Source organism: Barbus barbus (genome assembly GCF_936440315.1).
Source record: "Barbus barbus genome assembly, chromosome: 47".
In the NCBI taxonomy this organism is placed as follows: domain Eukaryota; kingdom Metazoa; phylum Chordata; class Actinopteri; order Cypriniformes; family Cyprinidae; genus Barbus; species Barbus barbus.
The window spans coordinates 11,197,814-11,223,862 of NC_136725.1; the positions used below are offsets into that span (position 1 = coordinate 11,197,814).

The 26,049-nt window shown below is 39.8% G+C and overlaps 1 protein-coding gene across 2 annotated transcripts in view; it reads left to right on the plus strand.

Annotated features, from left to right (window-relative positions):
* The window catches only part of tiam1a (TIAM Rac1 associated GEF 1a), a 55,497-nt gene that overhangs the window by 14,607 nt on the left and 14,841 nt on the right, over positions 1-26,049 (plus strand). Inside the window, exons 2-15 of one of the 2 annotated variants that reach the window (XM_079410203.1) lie at positions 5,282-5,374; positions 6,552-7,491; positions 8,329-8,809; positions 9,339-9,511; positions 10,001-10,225; positions 10,923-11,108; positions 16,419-16,565; positions 16,705-16,779; positions 18,534-18,704; positions 20,390-20,494; positions 21,197-21,278; positions 21,368-21,454; positions 23,719-23,925; positions 24,913-25,040. In XM_079410203.1, the coding sequence (XP_079266329.1) occupies positions 6,562-7,491; positions 8,329-8,809; positions 9,339-9,511; positions 10,001-10,225; positions 10,923-11,108; positions 16,419-16,565; positions 16,705-16,779; positions 18,534-18,704; positions 20,390-20,494; positions 21,197-21,278; positions 21,368-21,454; positions 23,719-23,925; positions 24,913-25,040 (2,997 nt within the window). In that variant the 5' untranslated portion in view covers positions 5,282-5,374; positions 6,552-6,561. Of the gene's footprint in view, positions 1-5,281; positions 5,375-6,551; positions 7,492-8,328; positions 8,810-9,338; positions 9,512-10,000; positions 10,226-10,922; positions 11,109-16,418; positions 16,566-16,704; positions 16,780-18,533; positions 18,705-20,389; positions 20,495-21,196; positions 21,279-21,367; positions 21,455-23,718; positions 23,932-24,912; positions 25,041-26,049 lie in introns of both variants that reach the window. The other variant, XM_079410202.1, reaches the window with a different exon arrangement.

Consider the following 26,049-nt stretch of genomic DNA (forward strand, 5'->3'; position numbering starts at 1 on the left):
ACACTGTTACAGCGGGAATAGATTTATGGAGCTCCTGTGAAAACTCGAAGCACTGTTTGGAAATTGACCTGCTGGGTTTTCATCTCAAGTTCAGTTCAGCATGTTTTTGTAAAATAGTTTTTAGGTGTGTTGACTAGGCAGAATTACACTTGTTATGAACAGAAAACAAAGCAGAGGAGCGGAGCGGAGGGGAAGAGAGAGAATGTTTTTCTCTTGTTCGAACAAAGGTGGTTAAAGGATAAAAGAGAGAATTAAAGTGCACCTATAGATCACACCACATAAAGGATAAAGAAAAAAGATGTCAGGGCAAAGATAGAGGACTTAAGGGAAAGAGACACTATTATCTGATACCCGAGAAGTGTGTGTGCGTGTTGGGTGTTGTTGGGTGTTGTTGGGTGTTGGAGGGAAGTGTGTCTGGGTGGGGACTGTGTTAAAAGTAAAATATTTGGTGGCCGTTGTGGCAGGAACAAACAAGTTATTTCCTCTCCTCTTGCTAGTCAGTCAGAAGAGACATGGTGATTGTAAATATAAACAAAACAAAGCGATACATTTTTGTGCTAGTGACATTATATGCTATTTTGGTATTTATTTTACTCACGATTCCATGACAACATTTACACGGAAACTGTGGCCACAATGTTCAGCAGATATATTATTATTCAGATTATTCTGCAGACAAATAACTTGTCATTATGAGAAAATCATCACATGCTGTTAGTTAGGAGTGAATATGTATATGTAAGATAGTGTCTGTAAAATTTAAAAATGTTCTCAAGAGAAGTTTCTTCTGCTCTACAAGACTGAAATGATTTGATCATAAACACATAAATGTCATTTTTTTTTTTTTATGTGATTACTCCAGTCTTCAGTGTAACATGATCCTTCAGAAATCATTCTAATATGCTGATTTAATGATCAAGAAACATTTCTTATTATCAAAAAACTGTTGTGCTGCTTAATATTTTTGTGGAAACAATTATATAAATATTTTCAAAACTCTTTGATGAATATAAACTTCAAAAACAACATAATTTTTTGAAAAATAAATCTCTTGTAATGTTATAAATATCTTTACTCTGACTTTTATTCAGTTTAATGCGTCCTTGCTGAATAAATGCATTAAAAAATAAAAAAGATTCGAAAGAACTGATTCACAGAAATTAATCAAACTTTCACAAAAAAATTGTAATATTTGCTACTTTGGTTGCTACTGAGATGGTATTTAGAAAACGAATGGCCAAACAACGTAGCATATTATAATAGCAATTATAATTGTTACAGTATTCACAAAATCTGTTAATTTTATATCATCGAAACAAAATGAAATAGAACACATGCTACTATACGGCCCTAACTATGGGGTAATCAGTCAGCAGAGACAGACAAAGACAGTGTGGGCAGTGATTATTCTTATGTCTTTGTCTGCGCTCTCTCAATTATACTAACAAGAGTAGATTGTGCACATGCAAAATTACAGATTCCATCTGAGGGAACAATGGAGCATTTCTAATCCAGTCTCTCCTGTGCTCACTCGCTCTCTTTCTGTCTGTCTGGGTGTGCAGTTAAAAGCCCCGTAGTCTTCCTCAGCTCAGTGCAGCAGTGCTGGGCTTTGGGGAGATTTTAAACCTTGCTCTTTGCCCCAGGCCTTAAAGACAAGCAGCAGAAACAAAAAGACTAAGTATTGGACTAATGGGAGCAGGTTTAGGGAACGAGAATAATGCATTTGTGTTTGCTTCCCCCTCACTTACAGCAGTCATCACTCATTGCTTTTCTTTGTCTAGTGAGCATCCTTTTCCGCTATCTTCTCTTCCATGATAAATGACTAATATGAGCCTCCCAGTGCTTTTTATATTTATATTATGATATCTGACTGAATTAAGTTTGCTGACTTATCAGAGTTCATTTGACGGTGCAGTTTTGCCATTGTTGTTCTCAAGCAGGCCTGTCTGCGCCTTAATAATTTATAATGTGATAAATGGAGACATTTCAGATGATTATACTTCAGTAATGATATATTTTGTGACTCATCGCTCCACTTTTGAATTTTGTTTCAAAGAGCGTTATTTGCTTCACACCATCTGTTCACTCAGTTTTGAGAGCTAGAGGAAGCTTAGTGTTTTATTAGCTGCCATATTCCTCATGAAGGTTGAGAGTGTTTTGTGTCACCTGTAGGACTGTATTAGTGTGAAGTAACTAAAGAAAGCTAAAGACTGCCTAAAGAAAGTAAAGCTGTGATGATAAGCTTTTTTAACAGTGGACTCGTGCTGGTGATCTATTCGTTCAGTAGAGTCAGTCTGTTTCATTATTCCATTACAATGCACACCCTCCTCACGGCCAAACATTAGCTTTACGCTCATCTGCAGAGAGGATGGGGGGAGAAAACATTCATCAAAGAGGGGGACGGGAAAGAATGAAAGAAGATGACAGAAAGAAATGTGACATATGAAAGGAGGAAAGACAAAATATGATGTTAAAGGCAAAGTAGGGAACAGGTTGGAAGGAAGGAAAGAAAGAAAGAGAAGTAGATATACAAACAAATACAAAGTGGAATAAATGGAAAATAACCTTAACTTAAAAAGAAAGAAAAATGAAAACGATAGATAGATAGATAGATAGATAGATAGATAGATAGATAGATAGATAGATAGATAGATAGATAGATCTGTTTATAGTGTTTTTTTTTTGTAGTAGTATTGGAAGCTGAGATGTGATCAGAGAGTGTGAGCTCTGTGTGTGTGTGTGTGTGTGTGCGCTCTTTAATAACGCAGCTGAGGCTAGCACATCCTTCACGGTGAGGGAAGTGAAGTGGAGGAGGTGTCCTCCTAAGTGCCTGTGATTAAAGTTTCACAGTGAGACACTGTAAAGCCCAGCAGGCCATTCCACCACCATACACCCTTCCTCCATCCTCTCCACCTGCCTCCACCCTGCAGGAGACGTCCGGCCCCAAGACAACAAAACATCTAGCACATTCACAAACAACAACAATACATATGAGCATCTTATCTGAAGTTTTTGAGTTTTATTATATGTAGTATTCATCACATTGTGTTTGTGCTAGCATAGGGTCTATTGTAGTCACACTGAGATTTATCACACATTATTACCGCTGAATCCCAGCATCACGTAGGTGAGGAGTAGGAGGGAGGGAGAGAGAGTGGGCAGCAGGTCACTCGGTTCATTCGCTGACTCACGTTTGCCACTCTGCTCATCGGAATCACGGTTTCTCATCGATTTTCACTAACCTTTTGGTTATGACTGCACTGACATTTTAACTGTAGATCCTCGCTGAGATATTCCATCTGGAGTATGCTTTCGAAGCTGAAGATTTGCTATTTAATGGAATCAGATCAGATGGTAATAGATCTGTGTTTGATTAGCGCACATATGCTTATATACCATCACAGCCCACATTAAGAGGGGAAACAGACAGTGGAAAAGAAGTTGGCGGCCATCATGAGCAGCTTATTCCATTGAAATACAGCTTTGATTTTCCAGAATGACTGAAATCTACAAAAAATGCTTGAAGGGTTGTATTTACAAGTTGAATGCATATGAACACCACTGCACATTTTCTTTGAGCCCGAGTTTCCAAAAAGCTAAAACTAGCTGAGTTGGATGTACAAATATATGCGATACAATAAATGCGATTAATCATTTTGCAGCCCTAATAAAAACATCAAAAAAGCAAAAAGACACCTGATTTACACTTTCTATTATCATTACATCATTCTGTTAAATTAGTTTAAAAAAAACTGTACTTGCTGTACATCGCCATCTTGTTCTGACTAAAGTGATTTAAACACTCCTGACCTCATAATCATAGCTTCTCAACTCATAAATACAAACTTTCCATGAGGATTTGATTGCAATATATGCTTACATTTCATAAAATGTGACCAAAACAGGTGTCGAATTGGTCTTCTTTAGCTCAAATGTGGTTAAAAGACTCTGTATACTGTCATGCTACGAAAAAGGGAACATTGAACAGTTTGAGTAAAAAAGCAGATATTGTGCAAGAAAGGATTTTTTATGTATATATTTTAAATAAGGCTGACAGGGTAGCAGATTTACGTAATACATGCAACTCTAAGAATAGCACGAAATGGGAACTCAAAGCTATTGCAAAACCAATAAACTTTCCTTCACTACTGAAGATACTTTTTTCCACAGCAAAGTTTCACATCACACTTGAATCGCTAATATAAAAGCTTAAATATCATGTGGAGGACAAAACTAATGGATGGAGGAGCAGGGAGGCCAGAGCTGCGAAAACAAGTGAACTACAGCGAAAAATGGGGTCAACTCTAGTTTATGTAACTCTACAGCAAGTTTGAGTAGACTGCAGTGCACACACACAACAGCCAGCTGTCGTCCTGAGGATAGAGCTCGTCAGATGGGTCTCTCACTTTATTGGCCTTAAGGTCTTGTTGACCCTTACTGCTGAAGCTGGATGTGATCCAGAAACGTACACGCTGACCCCAACAAACACATGCACACATGCTTCTGTTACACACACGGTTTGAATCACAAGCCCTCTGGCAGCGAGTAAAAACTAGGTTTGTGTGGTTTTTATGCATGTAAACGTGTCGGCACAATGCTAGAGTGTTGCCAATGTGGTTTGAGGTGGTCCAAGTCAAAAGAGCCCACCTCAAGTCTTTAGATATGGCTTGAATATGTCCTTCTTTACAAGTTTAAATTGATCCAATGTGCTGTAACAACTGGAAATTCTTTCTCTTCTTTTTCATTATTCTCTTCCTTTATTTCTATCTCCTGGTTAGTGGAACAGTGACCGTGTCATTCTGAGGCTAATCCGTAAAATGTGCTTCGAGTGTGTAGTCTGAACCATCTTCTCATCATATTTATACCTGCTGCAGTATAGAGATGAGGCTTTCTCGCTGCTCTTTTCTCTGGATTAGAAGAAATTAGGTCAGATTGGCATTGAGGAATATATAACTGGGTTCAGCTTTAAGACTTCTGCTGGGTAGTCATAATTACTGTATTGTTGGCTTTTTAAGGAACTAAGACGAATCTCAGAAAATTCTTCCTCTTGTTCAGCAGGGAGGGTGTGAGAAGTATTGTTGTATTAGTGTTGTGCATGTTTTTGTTACCGCACCTTGGAACAGGTGAGCTGTCATGTTCTCATCCGTGTCTTGTAATCCACCCTTTGCATACTTAGAAACCCAAAACCTTATTTATGAACAGCTTTCTAAACTATCCTTGTGTCTAGACTTAATCTTTCACTGTTCCTTTGTTTGAAATGTGTGTTATGTTTCTTTTTCAGGGAAAACTGCCTTAGAGCTGATCAGGACCATGAGGTCAATAAATAGAAACATGGCTGTCTGGAAATGCATCTGATCCATTGGTTCTGCCTCAGGTACTACTGCCAATCTTATATACATGATGTCATGTTCTAACACAATCGAATCATGGTTTTGAGGCAGCTCAAAACCCAGTGAGCTACCTTGCTGCCAATTGCAGCAATTGAGTTCATTAGCATGTTGCTAAGTTAACGATATGATATTCTAAATTGCCTAAGGAATGCAAAGCACTTATAAATATTGGGCAAAATGATGCAATTTAATGACTATTTTCAGTAACATAATTTGGATAAAACATAAGTGAATCAAGTATTTAAGGTTGTTTATAATCAGTTTTTCTCTCACATAGCCTAGCCTCTGGAAATCATTTTTTTCCAAACTCATCACAATGGAAATTAGAACAAGAACGTTCTGGGATTGGCTGTTATTGCTTGTGCAAACTAGGTGTCATGAGCAATTACGAGGCAGGATGATTAACTTACCTTCTGGGACAGCCTTCATGTCTGGAGTGTGCCTACGATGCCTTAAAATGCTGCTATAAAAGTTTTGGAACAGAGCAAATGTCTCATGACTTTTTTTTCCATGCCAATGTGATTTCATAAAAATAATTCTATAAACTGTACACAATGGATTTCTATAATGATTTCCTGTTTCTTTCTTAGGACTAATTTGTCAGAATTTTGCCCTAATTGAACCGTTCCAAAAATTTCAAGTGGTTATAGCTGAGATACACAAATGGTTAACTCTCTAATGGAGGACATTGTAAAAATCCTTTGATGTTCCCATCACGGGGGGTTGAGAGGTTTCACATCTCACTCCTTTGCTCACTCTCTCGCTTTGTGTGCGTCAGAGATATTTCTGGCGTTAGGCTCTGGTCACATGCTATTCAGCTCTCACTTTTAGAGATGGTGAGACTGAATTTCTCTTCTGTAGGTAGATCATCTTTTATTCTGTTGCTTTCTCTTTCTGCACTGTAAAAACATTTATCCCTTTACATGGACTTAGCAGGTATGCTGCTTTGGAGCTGCAATGAGTCTTTTATGATCTCTAAAAAGCTTCTCTGGAAGAATGCGGTGTTTGTTGGTCTGTCAGGTTTGAGAGCCCCAAAAACTTGCAAATCTATCTTTTAAATGTCATACAGGCATGTACAGACAGCTTGCTGGTGATTGGTAGATCTTCAGCTGTATAGGCAGTGACATGTCCTATATCAAACCCATGTTGTGTCTTCCACAGACGTTAAACAATGGGAAACATAGAGAGCCAAAATGGAGACCACGCCTACTACGGTGAGGGGCAAGGCCACCTCTCACGAAAGCACATGACCCGATCACTTCGCATGTCTAACAAGCAGTCTCGACGATCACGTCATGCCTCATCCAGCAAGGCTGAACACCGCAACTCTGAGACCAGCACAAAATCCAGCAGCACCCCTTCCATCCCACAATCCCTGAGTGAAAATGGCCTGGAACCCTTCAATGAGAAGAATGCTTTGGAGGGCTATGGAGGCACCATTTGGGTGGACCGGACAGCCATGAACTTGCGGCCGATGTCCTTCCACAACAACATGGAGGATCCCACCACCACGCCAGGCTCTGAAGACGGAGTGGAGATGGACACAGTGGTGGCAGATAATTGTGATGAAGGACTTTTCACAGGTGAGGACACGTACTTGCAGAGGACCAGAGATGGTCCTCGAGAAGGTGGAAGCTTTAAGAAGAAGCGATCCAAATCTGCTGACATGTGGAGAGAGGATTCCATGGAGTTTTCCTTGTCGGATCTAAGCCAAGAGCATCTGACAAGCACAGAGGAGATTATAGGGACAAATGAGGATGAAGACAAAGGCTTTACCAACTGTGGAGGACGCCGTCGCACCTCCAGCCCGCGGACACTCGAGACTCACTCAGGAGAGAGAGCCAACTCTTTAGATGAACTTTGCACACAGAGGCTACCTCCTCTTCGTGGCTCCCACCATCTCTATAATGGTCACAAACCCGAGAGGACGGTGGGGGGTGTAATGAACAGTGAGATCTTGTCTCCTGCGGAGGAGGAAGGGAACGGCTATGGAGCATACACTCTTCCTTGTCGCCGTTCTCATTGCCTGTCGGAAGGACTGTACAATCACCAGACTACCATCTGCTCACGTATGCAGGGACGGCGGGCACAAACAACACATGTGAGTTATGCCTCTGACTAATGGTTTTTCCAAATCATCTGAAAATAAAGACAGGCAATGATTTATCTGCAGTATCTCCAGATTATTATGAATCATGTTTTTGACCACTTTGCCCACTTCCGAGTTTCTCAACTTCACTACCATCATCCATTTATTGTAGAACCTAGTTGGTAGTTTAAAGTACCCAAGATATGGATAAAGGGCAATTACATTATGGGATTCTCTTAGGAAACACTTTTAATTTCAGATCTCCTCCACTTTTAGCTCTAAAAAATGTGAAAGATAAACCCCTCTAGGGTCTTTAAAACCAAATTCAGATAGCTTTTAACTTTCGTGCTTGTGCATATTTGATGTGATCTGAACTGTCTGTGGTTGTCAAAGAGCTTCCGACTTTGAAAGGTCTCAGGGGACACTTCAAACATTCCCTGAGTCATGTTCATGCCTTTGACAGCTACTTTGGACACTTGCTTTGAGCTCTATGTGTTTTTGAAACATGATATTTCCCATTATCTACCTGCGAGGAACTTCAGTGTTTCTGTGTTGGCAAAGGGAAGCAGCACTTTCTGGTCTTCCTCTTTCTGTTCCACTTTCATGCACAGGTAAACAAGTTGAGAACAAGTACAAATTAGTCTCTTTCTTTGTATCTGTCAAAAGGGGAAAGAAAGAAGAGCCATTTAGCAGCTCAATGGAAGTTAGTTTCCATTACAATTTTTATGAAATGTCAAACTATTGTTTGGGGTGAGATTCAGAGTAGGAATTCTTGATTGGAGGATGTAGCTGTAACTGTAGAGGGAGTGACATGTTTTGTCTCCAGTAACCTATTCTTTTTGCTTGAAGGATATCACGGCCGGTGAAGGCAGCGAGTATGGAGACAGCGGTATTGACGGTGGTGCAGTTGAAGTCAAGCATTCCTCACGCCGTTGCAAGGCCATGTCTGCATCCTTCTCTGTCTACTCTACTGCTAGCGGAAGCATCTTCGCTGGAAGCGACAGCGGCAGTAGCAGCGGAGGTGGAGGAGACCGTGAACGGCAACCGGGTGGAGATCAAGGTGTATACGAGAACTTCCGTCAGGAGCTGGACTTGAACTCCCGGCAGATGTGGGATTGCCTCGAAGAGGCCGGTTCAGCAGCTAGCGATGAGAGGAGCAGTGGGACGCTAAGCTCCATTTACCCCTCAGACATTCTACTTAGCACGGTGCAGGGCACTGTGCGGAAGACCGGCCTGCTGGCTGTGAAGAACTTCCTGGTGCACAAAAAGAATAAGAGGGTGGAGCCAGCAGCAAAAAGGAAATGGAAACAGTACTGGGTGTCACTCAAAGGTGAGACTGAAGCCATGTTTGGAATAGCTCTTACTTTTACTATTTCTGCTCTATCCTTAAAGTCTTGCCTGTTAATCAGAAAAAAGGTGGATGTAATGAGTATAATGTGCATCGTTTACCTGGATGGCCACTTACATTTGATCAAATGAGCAGTAAACAGCAAAGAACACTTCACTGGGTATTCCGTCCCACAATGCGATGCATTTTACATTTTGCAACTCCTTAACCCCGCACCAGTTACAAAATATCATGCACCTGCTATTTCATATCAGGGTAATCACGCCAAACCCTAATACTTTCATTTTCAAATTCTGAGCTTTTGATTCAGGCGGTTTGATGTTTGTAACCTTGCCATGACTATTCAGCCACAATCTAATTTCATGCTCTGGGCCATTACAGGTCATCATTTATCAAAACTTTGTCATCACACTTTCATATATTTATTGGTGTAGATTAATCAAATCCTGAACCTTTTTTTACATTTACAGTTCCATATTTTTTTATCTTCCTTCTCACTTTATCCTCTCAGGATGCACTCTGTTTTTTTACGAAACGGACGGACGTTCAGGAATCGACCACAACAGCATCCACAAACATGCAGTCTGGGTGGAGAATAGTATTGTTCAGGCTGTCCCAGAACATCCCAAGAAAGACTTTGTGTTTTGTCTGAGCAATGCACTGGGAGATGCCTTCCTCTTCCAGGTAAGACAGTCTTAAATCTCGAAAGATTAATATTAAAGTGATTCCAGATACTCCTATTAACTTGAATTCTTCAGGGTAGCATTTGATGCCATTGGTGATGTTTTTGTCCATACATTTATGACAGTTGATAGAATTATCTCACACCGATGCTCATGGTCCACTGTGTCATTCAAAACTGCTGAACAGTGTTTCTGAATTTCTGTGTGTCTCAGTGACATTTTATTCTGTGACAGATGACAACATCCTGCTTACCAGGTGACATTCTTAAAGGTTAAGACGTCAGTAAAATCTACGTGATTGTCATTTGGTGCTGAAAGAATCTCTGTGTTGCTATGTCCATTAAATAATATTATATTAATAGTTATGTTTAACCTTACATGGAATGCCAATTTTTAGATACTGTGCCTTAAGGTTTTGCCCATTGTGGACAAAATGCCATTGGGCATTCTATAGTGATAAGAAATAATATTCTGATTCACTTCTTTTTAGACATCAGGTCAAACAGAGCTAGAAAACTGGATAACCGCCATCCACTCAGCCTGCGCCACAGCCGTCGCCCGTCAGCACCACCGCGAGGACACCGTACGATTGCTGCGCTCTGAGATCAAGAAGCTTGAACAAAAGATCGACATGGATGAGAAAATGAAGAAGATGGGCGAAATGCAGCTCTCTGCCGTCACTGATGGGAAGAAGAGGAAGACTATCCTAGAGCAGGTATGGACATGCCGCGTATGCATTTCTGATTTTTTGATGATTTTAAATTGTGCTCATTATTGGAGAGTCAGTGGCGTCTAGAATTATGTTTAGGTACTGGTGAGACTTGTTTGTTCCTGGTTGGATCATGAATCATGCCATTGCTTAAGCCAATTAATGAAAAATAAATAAATAAAGCAAGCTTTGCCTTAGGACTTTTAACTTATTAAACTTCATCTATAAACACACCCTGATGAAATTATCATTCAATAATTGTTTGTTTACTAGGACATGTCAATTATAGTTGATTGACTTTTGATGTTTCTGACATGTCTGATGCTACTGTATATTTTTGCTGTGTCTGTTTAATCTCTAACTGACATGTGATTTGATATTACATAAACGTTGAGTGTAAATATGTGTCTGTTCACTTATTGTGTATGTGATGTACTCGTCTGTTCGTGCGGAGGTGGGCTTACTCCTCCATGGTCTCTGAATAGACTCAGGTCATGCTGGCTTGGAGGAGGCCTGCTGACTAATGTTTTATCCCAGCGTCCTCCTCCAGTAAACAAAACCGTATTAGAAACACTGCCCACACTCTAATAGTCAACAGCTTAAGGGCCCTCATCAGTCTGCAAACACAGAAAACAGTAGGTGCAGACCATATTAAAATACTGACAAAGCAGAAGAATTGAAATCTTTCTTTCCTTTTGTTCAGATATTCCTCTGGGAGCAGAATTTGGAGCAGTTTCATATGGACTTGTTCCGGTATCGGTGTTACCTCTCCAGCCTGCAGGGTGGCGAGCTTCCAAATCCAAAACGCCTACTCGCCGTTGCTTCCCGCCCCACCAAACTGTCCATGGGTCGTCTTGGCATTTTTTCAGTATCATCCTTCCATGCCCTGGTATGAAATACAGACATGCATACAAACCTCCACGCTCTCAAACCCTCAACATCATTGCATTATTCCTTATTTCTCTTTGTTTCGCACACTTACTCCTTTCATTCACACTCTCAAGCATGTTTAGTTAATATACACTTCATTTTAATCCACTCCACAAGAACCAGGTGAGCTCTGAGCTGCTTGCCAGCCTGTTCTTGGCCTGAGTCCTAACAGAAACTGCATAACGAAACATGCTGTAACCATTGTGTTTTTGTCATTCCTGTGGTTCAGCAGAAAACGTACAGAATGGCATAATATGCAGTCTGTCACCTCAGAAGAGTCACAGTGAGGCGTGGAAATACAACTCCCATCTAATTGCGTAACTCGTTGAGTTCCAAAAACCAAGCCAAGATTGACAGGAAATCAATGACGTTTTAAGTAATGAAAAAGGGAGCATTTTTCGTCAATGGCACTCAAGGCAGTAGATCAATAACTGTCTTTGTGAAACTTCCTTTTAGCTATTTTGCCACTTAGATATTTAGCCACCTTAAATGTCTTCATAAATGTTCTTTTCTCATTTCTTCTGTCTTCTAAAATATAAAACAAGCCACAGAGTTTTGTATTGTACCACAGATGTCCCCTAAACTGCTAAGGTTTTATGTCTATGGAAACTCCTTCATGTGGTCTGATTACTGAGGAAATCCTTTGAGTTCTGCGGCACTAACGTTTATTATCCCAGAAATGTGAGTGTGGTTTCATGTTGGGGTGTGTGAACAGAATATCTTCACACCATAGCAGTTGATGTGTACTGCTTCTGAAATGAGTCGTGGTGTCAGAATTTTTCCCATCACTGATCTTTATTTGAAACATAAAGGCATAGGGATGTTTTTTTCCCCCTCTCTTTCCTGGTCTTTACTCACAGTGTGGTTTCCTGGTCTTTACTGGTCTTTATGTTTATGGTCTTTATGTTCCGGTTTGAGTGAACGCTGGCGTGTCTGACTGCCGCTGCTCCCGGGTTAATTTGAACATTTTTACGACTTATTTGGATCTACTTACACGTTCGAAGCCTGCTTTTCCTCTCCTCAACATATTCATATACCTATTTTATGTGAGTTCTGGCGTTTGCGGTGGATGGACTAGTGAGGTTCGTTAGGCTTGACGCACGACGGCTCGGGATCTGCCGCTTTTGGCTGAATGCTGTGCCACTGGACGCGGCGAGGTTCGACTCGTGACGGCCTTGGATACTGTTCTCGGCTGGCTGGTGTGCCACTTGGTGCGGTGAGGTTCGACACGCGACGGCTCGGGATCTATTGCTCTCGGTTGGCTGGTGTGCCGCTGGACGTGGTGAGGTTCGACTCGTGACGGCCTTGGATACTGCTCTCGGCTGGCTGGTGTGCCGCTGCGGGGTGCGGTGAGGTTCGACGCACGACGGCTCGGGATCTATTGCTCTCGGTTGGCTGGTGTGCCGCTGGACGCGGCGAGGTTCGACTCGTGAAGGCCTTGGATACTGCTCTCGGCTGGCTGGTGTGCCGCTGGGTGCGGTGAGGCTCAAATCGTGCCTAGTCAGTGACTGAGGTATTTTGCAAGGATGAAGTCTTTCTTACTCACTGCTCTGATATGGTGCACATGTGCTACTGCTTTTAGTTCTCCCAATCTTGTTGTTTCGGATGTTGATTATTATACCTGGGTCTTCATCATCAAAGACGGAATACCGGTCTGTAAATCCACTAAATCTCTGTTCAGTTAAGTTATCTTCGTCAGATGCTGTAAATGCTGTGCCACGGACGGTGAAGATGTCCTTGTTAAATGCGAGGTCTTTATCAAACAAGTAATTTATTTTAAATTAATTTTTCATTACAAAGTCGCTTGATTTTTTTATTTGTGACTGAGGCATGGCTGCAACAGAATGATTTTTTATCTCTTGGTGAACTTGCTCCTCCGGACTGTGAATTTTTTAGCACTCCAAGGCATACTGGTCATGGTGGTGGTGTTGCTACTCTTTTTAAAAGTTATTTTAAAAACCAAAAATTGCACACTGATGTGTACTCCAGCTTTGAGGTACAGTTAATGAGAATTGATATAGGGGGCCCTGTGTTATGTGCACTGGTTTACAGGCCTCCAAAATACAACAAAGATTTTATTCAACAATTCTCAGTTTCTTGCTGATATCGTGTCTCATTGTGATAGATTGTTGATTCTAGGAGATTTTAATATTCACCTCTGTTGTCCATCCAAACCCTTGGTGAAAGAGTTTTTACTCCTTATTGATTCCTTGAATCTGTCACAATTTGTGTCTAGCCCTACTCACAATTTGGGTCACACATTAGATTTAGTGTTGTCGTATGGCTTCCCAATAACAAAATTGAGAGTGATTGATGCTGCCTTTTCAGACCATTTGCCAATTCTGTTTGAATTTGTCTGTTTCTCCACCACCCCTACTTGCTCTCAGTCTGTAAGCTACTCTCGTTTTATTCAGCCACTCACTGCCAGTTTATTTTCAGAGCACTATCTAGCAAACTTTGCAGATGCCGCCTCTTTCGACAAATTAAACACGGAAGAGATGTTGCAGGTTTTTACTAATTCCTGTTCCATTTCTATTGATTCTGTTGCTCCCCTTAAGCCAAGGAAAGCGAAGAGAAACAACATTTCTCAGCCTTGGTTAAATGCAAACACCCGTGCTGTCAGACAGGAGTGTCGTAAGGCAGAGCGAAAATGGAAAAGGGACAAACTCCAAGTTTCATATCAGTGTTTAAGGGCGTGTTTAGCTAGTTATCAAAAATCAGTCAAAGAGGCTAAGTTTGAATTCTTTTCTAAACTTATTACTGAAAATGTGAATCGACCGAGGATGCTGTTTTAAGACTTTTGATCTGCTACTAAATCCCGTACCTGCCCCGTCTCTTGATCCATCTCGGGAGACCTGTGAGAACTTTTTAAAAGATTTTGACAACAAAGTACTGGATATCAGAGCTTCTATTAAGCCATCGATATTTGATTCTCGATTGAGCTGTTCACCTACAAAGTTGTTAACCTGCTTTCACCCCATTTCCTCTGTACAGCTAGCTGGTATTGTTTCTACGGTTAAATTGTCCACCTGTGAGTCTGATGTCATTCCAGCTCATCTATTTAAGGAAGTGTTTGCAACCTTGAGTCTGGCTGTAACAGCTATCATTTAATAACTCTTTGGAAAGTGGAGTTGTACCTGCTAGTTTTAAACATGCTATAGTCCATCCTCTGCTAAAGAAACCTCATCTTGACCAATCTATTTTCAGTAATTTTAAGCCTATTTCCAAATTGCCTTTTATCTCAAAATTGTTAGAGAGAGCTGTCTACAGTCAGTTGGATTCCTACATTAGTATGTCCAATGTCCTGGACACTTTCCAGTCGGGTTTTAGATCACTACACAGCACTGAAACTGCATTGTTGAAAGTCAGTAATGACCTTCTGCAAATTCTTGACACTGGTTCTCATGCGGTACTTGTTTTGTTGGATCTTAGTGCAGCATTCGACACAATTGATCATAGTATTCTGCTACAGCGGCTGGAAACGTGGGTGGGTATTGAGGGTACCGCTCTGCAGTGGTTGGCCTCTTATCTTAAAAATAGAACCTTCTCAGTAAATATTGGGAATTTTTCTTCCTCATCGGCTCCTTTGTTATGTGGCGTGACCCAAGGTTCTATCTTAGGCCCTCTTCTCTTTTCACTATACATGCTTCCTTTGGGAGCCATTTTTAAGAAATATAAGATCTCTTACCACTGTTATGCTGACGATACACAGTTTTATCTTCCAGCAAAAATTGACGGCATTGGCTCTTTGGATGTGCTTGATGACTGTTTTGAGGAGATAAAAGGTTGGATGGCTGATAACTTTCTACAATTAAACGAAAGCAAAAGTGAAATTTTGATTTTAGGTCAGTCTAGATATTCATCTGATTTTAATTTAGGGTCCCTTTCTGCTATTGTTCAACCCTATGTAAGAAATCTTGGGGTTACATTTGATTTGTTTCTTAAATTCGATAAACAAATTAGTACAGTGGTAAAGGGGAGCTTTTTCCATCTTAGATCCATTGCTAAGTTGAAACAATTGTTGCCTCATAAAGACTTGGAGACTGTAATACATGCTTTCATAACATCTCGCTTGGACTACTGTAATTCTGTAAATACTGTACTGTAATTCCCTTTATTGGGGACTGCCTCAATCGGCGATTTCTCGCTTACAAACTGTCCAGAATGCTGCAGCGAGGCTTCTTACTGGAACAAGAAAGGATCACATTTCTCCAATCTTAGCATCTTTACATTGGCTTCCTGTAAAGTTCAGAATCGATTTTAAAATAGCTGTTTATGTGTACAAGGCGCTAGCTGGCCTTGCACCAAAATATATCAGTGACCTTCTGATTGCTTATTCTCCTCAAAGAGCTCTTAGGTCCAGTAATCAGTTTCTTTTAACGGTCCCACGTTGTCGCTGTAAAACCCAGGGTGGCCGGGCTTTTTCAGCTGCAGCCCCGAAACTTTGGAATAGTCTGCCTGTAAATGTGAGACTCGCTCCTTCACTAGCTAGTTTTAAGTCTGCTCTTAAATCTTATTTGTTCTCCCTGGCTTTTGAATAATGCCTGCTTAAGGCTCTGTTTTTTTTTTTGCTGTATTGTATTTGTTGTACAGCACTTTGGTACAACTCTGTTGCTTTTAAACGTGCTATAGAAATAAACTTTGACTTGACTTGACAGTGTCACTGAGGCCATTTGTAATCAATGAAGGCTTAAACCTCTAGGCAGAATAAAGGCCTGTTCACATCAAGAACAATAACTATAATTATATTAGTGTCCACAGCAGTGCGAGCTGCAGTTATGAAAAATAATAATTTTGAGAGTGATTCCAATTATGTTGTTCTTCTGTGTTGTTGTCATTGTAGTTGTGGATTTATTCTCATAGAATTAGAACAATTATTAAAACTTTATAGCTATCCTTTGTGTGAATGGCCCTTAGGAGTTATTTATTTAAATTGTGTTTGTCACTTAAATGTTTAATGCTAATGTTTACAGTACAATCATGGGATTGGTGAAATATTTAAAGAGACTGTTCATCCAAAAATGAATTGTCATTGTCATTATTGTCAATTACTCACTCTCATGATGCTCCAAAGCCAGACACATCCGAAAGGAGATGTTTTGAACAATGTTCATTCTACACTTTTCCCATTTTCATTTTTGGGTGAACTAGCCCTTTAACGATTTCCTCCATAGTGACAAATACTAAATGGTTTAAAATTATCATCACATGTGCTTGAAACTCTCTTAGATGTTTATTGACTTTCTGTATGCTGGTTTGTGTTGGACAGGTGGCAGCGAGGACGGATGGGGGAATTCGGAGACATACCCAGGCCCTGTCTCGTTCCTCTAGTAAACGAAAGAGCCGGTTCTCCTCTCTGTGGGGTCTGGACACTACCTCAAAAAAGAAAACCAAAGGCAGACCCAGCATCAACCAGGTTCACATCTGCTAGATATTACATACATGTGTTCAATAAAACAAATCACTGTTTATTTTTCATACAATTGGCAATAGTTATTTTTTATGTACTGTAAGTTCTGGGTGGGTTCCAACTGAAGGTTTTGTCTTAACCTCAGGTGTTCGTAGATGGTGAAGAGTCGGTTAAGAGGAATCTCGAGCACATGTTCGAGGACACTGGAAAGGAGATGCTGGTGAGGAGGACACTAACACTTCCCAGCATGTTTTGCATAATTAAAACTGTCAAAGAGAATGGTTTCACAGGCAGATCGCATAAGAACCGAGATGTTAGGGCTGTATGCAGCTCCCAAAGGGATCTGGAAAGAGCTAGAGAGAGTTAAGACACCCAAGCTGGGCTGTAGGGCCTTGGGGAGAAGCGGTGGGAGGCCTGGGCTCCTCATGTCCATTAACAGCCAGGAGAGGAGGCAGATGGTGGGTGTTTTGGGAGGGGAGCTTATGCGCGTGTGAGTGACAGAATGTTGGCGTGTTTAATGTATTGTCTGCATGTGTTTGCCAGTATGTGAGTGTGTTTAAGTCCCTCTGACCCATTTCCCACTCTCCTTCACCATGTGTGGGCTTGCTGTCTCTCCATGATGGGGGACCACCATCGCAGCTACTCCACAGGCAGATTGTTGAGGGGAAGGGGAGGGTGCTAGGCTGTCACCCGATAGTGTGGGATAAGCTATCTGAGCCAGGCAGCATGCCGTCACTGACAGCAGGCCAGACCCGCTGACAGACCCAAGAGCCCTCAAAAGACCCACAATGAACACCCCAGCCGGTACACGTCAGCTTATCGATCACCCGCCAGACATTTAACAGCGCCGTTGTCAGACAGAGGCGCTGAGTATTGTGTGGGGCTTGCACATTGCTGTGCTTGGATGCCAAGTTAATTAGTCTCAGATTAGATATCATCATACTGTCTGCTGCATCGATCCAGACAGCTCTTGCTTAAGTGTGATAAGGCCGATTTGCACAAATATAACTGGAAAATTGACACCTTTATAAATCTGCATTCAATGGTTTGTCTGATATCTTCTTGTGGTATTCACTTTTCTCACACATTTTAGGTTTAGGCAACATGAAATTGACCCAATTTACTTTCTTGATGCACATTCCTGGTATGATTGTGCATGCTTCATTAGTAGAGAGTCTTCTTTGATTTTCCTGGCTATTTGGCTTTTTGTTAGAAATTTCTGATGGATGAAATCAAGTTCCTTTCTGTATTTTTAAGATTGCACAATATATCAGCAGTCATGTCATTATCTCATATCAGATTAAAATAGGCCATAAAATTGTAACTATTAGTATAAAAATTTAAAATACCATTCCAGATGGTTGAAATCAACTTCAAATTAAACATCCTACATTTTTAGGGTTACATAATATATCAGCAGTCATTTTAGTGTCGGTCCAATAGGTAAAAAAGGCCATAAAATAGAATAATATATAATGCTTACTAATTGTTTAAGAACACTTGTTTGAATAATTGATGTGTATCCTGAAGAACGCTGTGAAGCCGAAACGTGTAGATCTACACTTTTAACTGTTCTACATAATTTAGCCCAGTTAATTAAAGGCTTTTTATTTTTACTACACGAGTGCCTTGGAGTATTTCATCTTCATAGTAAAATATAATGTCAGTTGAAATCATCCATCCTACATTTTTAGGTATGTGCGATATATCACCAGTCATATCGGTATCAGTCTGATACGTAAAATGTTATATATTAAATGTTATATAATATACAGTATATATAAAAATATCTAATATGGGGTTTTTATACTTATTTAAAACTAAAGATTTACATATCAGTACATCACAAATTTTTTTTTGCTCTGAAATGCATCACATTATGTACAGTAAGTTAAATGCATTGCGATGCATGTCATGCTGACCTTTCCTAGGTTACATTCCTTAGCACATTCCTAAATCGTTTCTTTATTACAGAAGGATCCAAAGGGTTTGGAGAACAGTCTCGCCCAACACAAGACGGACAGTGAAGTTTGGGTACCTGACTATCTCACACCATCCTGGGTCTCTTTACCTGACGATCGGCCTGTGTTGGCTATCGTACAGCCGGGGGAGACGGCCATGGAGGCCCTGGAGGCACTGTGCAGGGTAAATGTCATGTATAGAAAACTATTCAAATCAAATACATTTCATTGTGACTGTTTAAATCCAGTCAAACTGAAGTTCAGGTAACTAGATTCAGTGTCCTGTTTATTCCTCATATTGTCCATTTAATGTCACATCAAACCACATTGTTGTGACAAGATTATCATATGGCCACACCCACTTGAACTTTCCCTCCAAAGATTTTCATCATAGAAATATATATCAATACAGAAAAAGTAGTTCACACATTATTTGTTTTTGAACCCTGATATAGTGGTCATCTGAAACCTATTGACTGATGGTTGATTGTCGCCTTGCATGTGTCATCTTTTGTTCTGAGGCGGTGCATTAGCCACAGATACGTCAGCTGTGCCATGTGTTTCTTTAGCAAACAAGATCCCAGTTTCACTATGCCATCATCTTGCAGCCCAATAGCAACAATGAACAGGAAATTTAACACCTAAAACACACTTCGATATCATAAAAGCAGAGTAATCTTATGATTTGTCCACGGCTAACATCTTGTGTAACTAATTTCCTGAAAACACGAAACTCGCCCTCCCATCCTTTAAGGTTGGAGTAATTGAGAAAGTGCTAGAACTTACTAGTTCCCACGGCAAACTGCTAAAGTGTCAGTGGATTATTTCTTGCAGTTATCTTCCTGTTATCATTCTGCTGTAGTAGCTCTCGGCCTCTTTCCTTGTCCGTTCTCAGCTGCTATCACTGCAGAGTGTTCTAGAATGCTCTTATCCACAGTTCTCGTAAATTTTTCCTCAAGCATTTGTGTAGAGAACACACACATCACATCCCATTCACACTTGAATGCCAGTGGAGCAATCACACTGCAGTTACTCTGTCCGGTGTTTAAATTTATGAGTCATCTGCATGCATCTTTTTAGATCTGTAACAGCATAGAATGAAACATAAAGAATTATAAATAAAACATCCTGCAATAAATTGTCCTGCAAAGTGGCCGCACTAAATCCGAGAAATGGTTTTCTGTCAAGTCCTGAAATAAAATATGAACCAGTTCACACTGGCAAACATAAAGTGAGCGTCCTTTGTCATGAACACATTTTCTTAGCATTTTAAGACAGTCGTACGTAACTTCAACAGATTAAATGCTGAGGTTTATTGCTGAGTGTAAAGAGTTTCTCTATTTATTTAGACATCCTTATTTGTTAATCCTCTTTTATACAGCTCTCTGGAATACGTAATTCTGGTTGGTCAGCTGCAGCATTCTGTTGTTTGTATAATAAGGACTAAATTGTACTGTATACAGTATATGACAATTTCTTACATAAGTGCACTAGCTTCATGTTTTGTATCATGGTCTATTTCTTCTCACAGAACATAATTTCACTTCAAATCAATATTTTATTATGTTTTTATTTATTACTTAAGTAACCCTCTTGTAAGTTGGATAATGTACAGTCAGCCATTCAAAAATACATAGAGTATATATTTGTGTAGTGCTAAATATAATATAATTTGTATTTTTCTGCGTATAATATATTTCATATATCTTTTAGCAGAGAAAGCATCCTTAAACAATGCATAATTTTATTAATATTATATCTTATTTGTTAATGTTTATTTTATTTCAAGTAACTCAAATATTTTTAAGGTTTTAGTTAACTATAATAATCCTGAGCAATTATATACTTTTTCCTTTTTTTTATATACAGGCTTACAGACTGGAACTTTCCAAGCACTATATACGGCTGAAGTTCCTCGTCGACAATCAAGTGCAATTGTATGTCCCCAAGCCTGAGGAGGACCTCTGTGACCTGGTAAGTCCAACAAAAAAGGCCTGTCAGTGGTCACACGTGTCCTGGACAGCTAAGAGCGTTTAGCGGTCACAGATGCAGCGTGGGGTGAATTTATTAAATTGTGACGGACTCTGCAATACGCCACAGATAGTATAAAAGTTTTGAGTTCTGACTGCGATGTAGCTTAAAGCGAGTCTAAACTCTCAGACCATGTTGAGGAGAGGCTTCTGCATATGTTATGAATTATGTAGAAGATGCATGTACTGCATAATGCACTCTGAATAGTTCTTCTATCTCCTTAGCTGTGTGTGTGTGTGTGTGTGTGTGTGTATTTGTGGAGTCTGGGGAAAACCACCTCTGCAACGACTGTGCAACCTCAAAAGCTAATTTACTTTGCTGGGTTTTTTTCATGGTCGTTCTTCTAAGATGACAGAGAGTCTTTGTGTTTTCTATGTCTCCTCTCATCTTTTCTCTTTCACTCTGTAGAGACTTGACTTTCTCTAACTTTTACTCTCCCTGAAATGATCAAAGCCCCAGTTTTGTCTCTGGCTCTCTTGAGAATGAGTTGATTTTTATTTAGCATGTTTATCAACGCCATAAATTTCAGCAGACTAAGACTTTTTCCATGATTTATGTGAGCTCTTTCTGAAGTCATACTGTAAATGAACTGTACATCCATAGAGTGCAATCAATAAGAGCCCCTCTCTCTCTTCCTTTGTTCAGCTCTACAAAGAAATTGAAATTTGTGCCAAGACAACCAAAGTCATCCAGTTTGACAGAGATGAGTCCTGTGCCATAGGCTATGGTAACAATGCTGTTCAGTTTATTTATTCTAGATTTATTCTTCTTCTTCGTTCCTTTTCAGTTATTTATGTCTCTTTTTCACTTCTCCAGGATTTTCAGTGGCAGTAGTAGAGGAGGATGGAGGCCAGCAGCTTCATATCACTGATGTGAAAACAGGAGGTCTGGCATTTGCCAAAGGTGTGTGATGGAACTCAGCACATAGCAGTTCTTCATTACAGTTCAGTTATATACAGTGTTGGGGAAGATACTTTGAAACTGTAGCTTGTCGTAATTTAAAGCCAAACAATTTCTAGTCAAGCTACTTTAGAAAAAATCTTATATATACACTCGCGCGCACACACACACACACACTATATATTGTATATATACAAAATTAGTACAATACTACTATTATTAGCTCAACACAACGGAAACAAGCCGCAATACAATGAAAATAGCACTACACAACAGAAATAAGCCTCAACACAACAGAAATAAGCCTCAACACAACAGAAATAAGCCTCAACACAATGGAAACAAGCCACAACACAGCGGAAACAAGTTGCAACAACGGAAGCAAGTCGCAACACAGCAGAAACGAGTCACAACACAACGAATGTATTGAAACATTTTGCATTCTACCCACGATAAAATTGTGGTAGATGTTAAATTTTGTGAAGGATGGCCACTGCAGGAAGCCTTTTTGCTGTGATCAATCTGCAAAATGGTGACTGTAAAATATGTATTTTATGTATGGAAATGACATATTTAGAATTTTGATACGGGAAATGGTCATTGCACTACTTTGGGGGCTACTTTAACCCCTATACCCCTCCCCCCACCCCCAAAACGTCATGTAAATGAACGCCCCATGTCGTCATGTAAATGAAAGGCCAAAACGTATAAAAACGCTTCCATTTTTTAGTTGAAAACAACATTGCGTAAATGCCTCACAAAAAAGTTCCTAAATTACTTTACTGCCTCTATTTGGCAGCTCTTCCAGGTCCAAATCACAACTTTATGCCTCACCTGTAGTAGTCTATAAAACCACTGAGAAATTAGCAGGGGAATATGCAGTAGTCTGAACTGCGAGGACTGACCCAAATCTCCACCGGACTGGAGGAAAATCATTTAAAAAGCCCTCATATGAGCACAGGATTACTAAGAGGAGCAAATTAAAACCATTACGCGCTGCCAGTGATATCTGTGCCAAGCGAGTGCGTTCATTAAGAGCAGACTTCAGAACGGTTTCAGATACTCTCTGTTCCAGTAAGTCCAGTTATTGAGTGTCAGATTATTTTAATTAGCGACACTCACTAAGATAAGCATCGCTATTATTATTGCTCATAATAAGGGTCAGGGATTTGTGCTAAACCCCAAAGTATTAAACTGAAGGTAATGTACACAATCTGCATGGATTTCCCTGCTGTAAAAACCCATTTAAATCAGACTAACACAGGTTTTAGATGGTTTAAGATGGTCTTCCAGCCTCACCAAACTGCCCAGGCTGGTTCAAGACATTTTTAGCTGGGTTTTGTTTCAATTTCGTCAGTAATTCTACCCAGAAGGCCTTGCAAAAGTGGAAGTGTACAGGAAAAGGCTCGTCTGGATGAATAGCAAGGCAGATGGAAACAAACCCAAGTGGACAGTTCGATAAGCAATTTTTTTTGGGGGGTGGAGAAGAATATGCCCCAACAAAGCATTGGCTCATTAAGACCATGTGCTGTCCAAACTGAATGAAGCGAGTGTGTGTGAAATACACACGGACAGAATTTGCTGGCGGTAATACTCAAATTCAGGACAGTTTGGACACACAGCACTGGGGGCGCTTGTTGATGACATCACCCCAACATTAATCATCACTCTATTGCCAGGGGCAGAGCCGAGCCATCCAATAAAAGAGCTTTATTACAGCTGACATTTCGCTTCATGTAAAACTGGGTCACACTTCAGGCAGTGTGTGCATGCATGCATGTGTGTAAACCTATACAGCATTCATAAAAGCTCAGGAACAGAGGGAAAAAATCAGTTCCTGCAGGAACACGGGCATCAATAATCCATTAAACTGGCAGTCCCACCTAATGAGCGTTAACTGAGCTATTGGAGGCTAATTGAGCAGCTGATGTGTTGGTAATTGATAATTTAGAGAGAGGGAGTCAGGTGGTTGGGGGAGGAGCAGATGAGCTTCTTTCTTTGTTCTCATCCTGTATGTACAAAAAATCTACTTCAAAACATTTGAATAGTAAGGAAATAATCATTTCTTAATGTGATTAAGTAATTAACTTTATGCTTTAATTTAACCTCTGACAGCATAAAATGTTGTACTTCAGCAAGAAAACAAGATCTTTAAATGTTTTAAGAGAAACTTATGAACTTTTATCTGTTGACTGTGTGTTTGAGTGATGTAATTACATTTTGGGGTTACAAACTTGATTTGAGCTTTTGTTTATCATTGTGTTCAGGTCTGCGAGCAGGTGATGAGATTCTGAAACTGAACAGTAAGCCGGCGAGTGCGTTGGAGCTGGCTGACATGCAGGCTGCGTTTTCTTTGCCCTCTCTCACCCTGACTGTCAGCACGCTGCCTGCTACCGATCCGCACCAGCTGTGCCAGATGCCTCCCCGCCGATCGGACGGGGCACAGGACCTCTGCACTGACATCTTCTCCCAAAGTCAGGGTAAACTTTATCACTGCAGTTTTTTTTTTCTCAAGTATATGTCTATTTTATTGTCATTATCAGTTTTATTTGGCACTGCTAGTAGAAGATAGCTTGCTCCACCTTTTAAATAATTTTTTCAAAGTTTGAGATTCAGAAATCATAAAAATCAGTACTAGAATTTGACTACACATCAACATACAGTAATACTGGGGATAAACTAGTTCAAATTTTGGGGTCAGAAAGATGCTTAATGTTTTTGAAATCTCTTATTCTCATCAAGGCCGCCATTGATTTAAAAATGCAGTAAAAACATAATTTTGAAATATTATTAGAATTTAAGATGGCTGTTTTCTGTTTTAAATTGGATCTTAAAATGAAATTTATTCATGTGATGGCAAAGCCATTACTCCAGCCTTCAGTGCAGTATTGTTTTTTCTAATGTAGTTTAGTTAATATTTTGAATACAATTTTAATATATTCTGTGTTCATTTTAATTTTAGTTAATGTTTTATTAAATTGCTTGTAGTTTTGTCATTTTATTTTGTTAATGTCTTTTATAACTATGAAGCTTTATAATACGTTTTATTTCATGTAGCTTTAGTTATTATATTTTTATTTTAAGTAATGAAAATTTATGGTTTTACTTTTAGTTAATGATTATAACCTTACTCCAATGTAACATGATCCTTCAGAAATCATTCTAATATGCTTATTTAGTGCTCAAAACATCTTGTCAGTCTTGAAAACAGTTGTGCTGCTTGATTTATTGTGGAAATCACTTGTCATTTGTAATATTGTAAGTGTCTTTACTGTCAGTTTTGATCAATTTAATGCTCCCTTGCTGAATAAATTAATAAAAATGTTATACACATTTTTTTTTATTATAAATATTTTGGTGTCAGTGAACTATCAGCTATCAGTACTTGCCCTATGACAGCGCATGTCTTGTACAGTCCTGTAGCTCATCCCGTCCCTGTCTGTCTCCATTGCTCCCTCTAGAGGACATCCTGGATGAAGGTCTTGGCCTGGTGCTGCACAGCCCTGATGACACAGGCGACGACAGGGTAAACCTAATGGCTGAGAGCCCTGCTGACAGCCTGGAGGATGAAATGGACTCAGCACACAAGGTTAGAGACCACCTGCTATGAAGATTCATCAAAAAATCTCTGCTTGAACAGTCTGTCTGGCTGAATTGTAGTAGAATGAGCTTCTGGTTTTGATTCAAAGAGCTTGACATCCTAGTTTATTTTGTAGCTGGCTTTTTAGTGGTGTTTTTACATTTTGTGGCCTGGGCTTTTGTTTCGGGTGAGTAAATAGACTCTTTATTTTCTGATATGATGGGTGTCATGTGGGGTCAGAGGCTGACTGAAATCAGATGGCTGGTTAATAGCTTTGTGTCATGTGATCTAAGTGACCTTTGATTTTTAAAGCTGTGTTCAGAGACGGCAGCAGATGGGAAGACAGGTTGTCTTGCCTTGCGGTTCTTCACACGTACACACACTCATACTATCACACACAGTGGAAGTGATGACATAGTCTGCTTAATGAAGGTCAAAATCAGTGATGGAGACCACTTGCACAAGGAAGGATGAAACCTGTCAACACGCACTGTACCAATGTACTTAAGGATCCAAATGTCTGAGACCACTAGTGAATGTGCTCCTAACCACCTTATTTTACAACACAGAAGTGAGCTTTTTTCTGTGCATGCTTGAGAATTGATTCATTGCGGTTACTGATAAATTACTAGGACAATCACAAAGTGCAGTAAACTATAAAACTATTATAATTACAATAAAAAATTAAGTTTTATATGATCCCAAATACCAGTTCATCAATATCAAGCATAACTGCTTTTGTGCAGTTGAAATCCCTTGCACATTCAAGTTACAAATGGCTGCACCCACTTTTACATTAAAAATAAGATTTTTGTAGTTTTTTTGGTAACTCTTTAGTTTAATATTTAATCAGCAGAACAAATCGAGTGAATACAACTGAAATATTTGCTTTAATGTCAGCAGCGCTCGAGCTGCATGAACTCCACAAGTTTTGAAAACTACCCAAAGAGCATCTTGTACTTCAGTAGAAAAGTATCTGACCATTTGTACAAAGTCATTTGATCAATTTCACAAATTG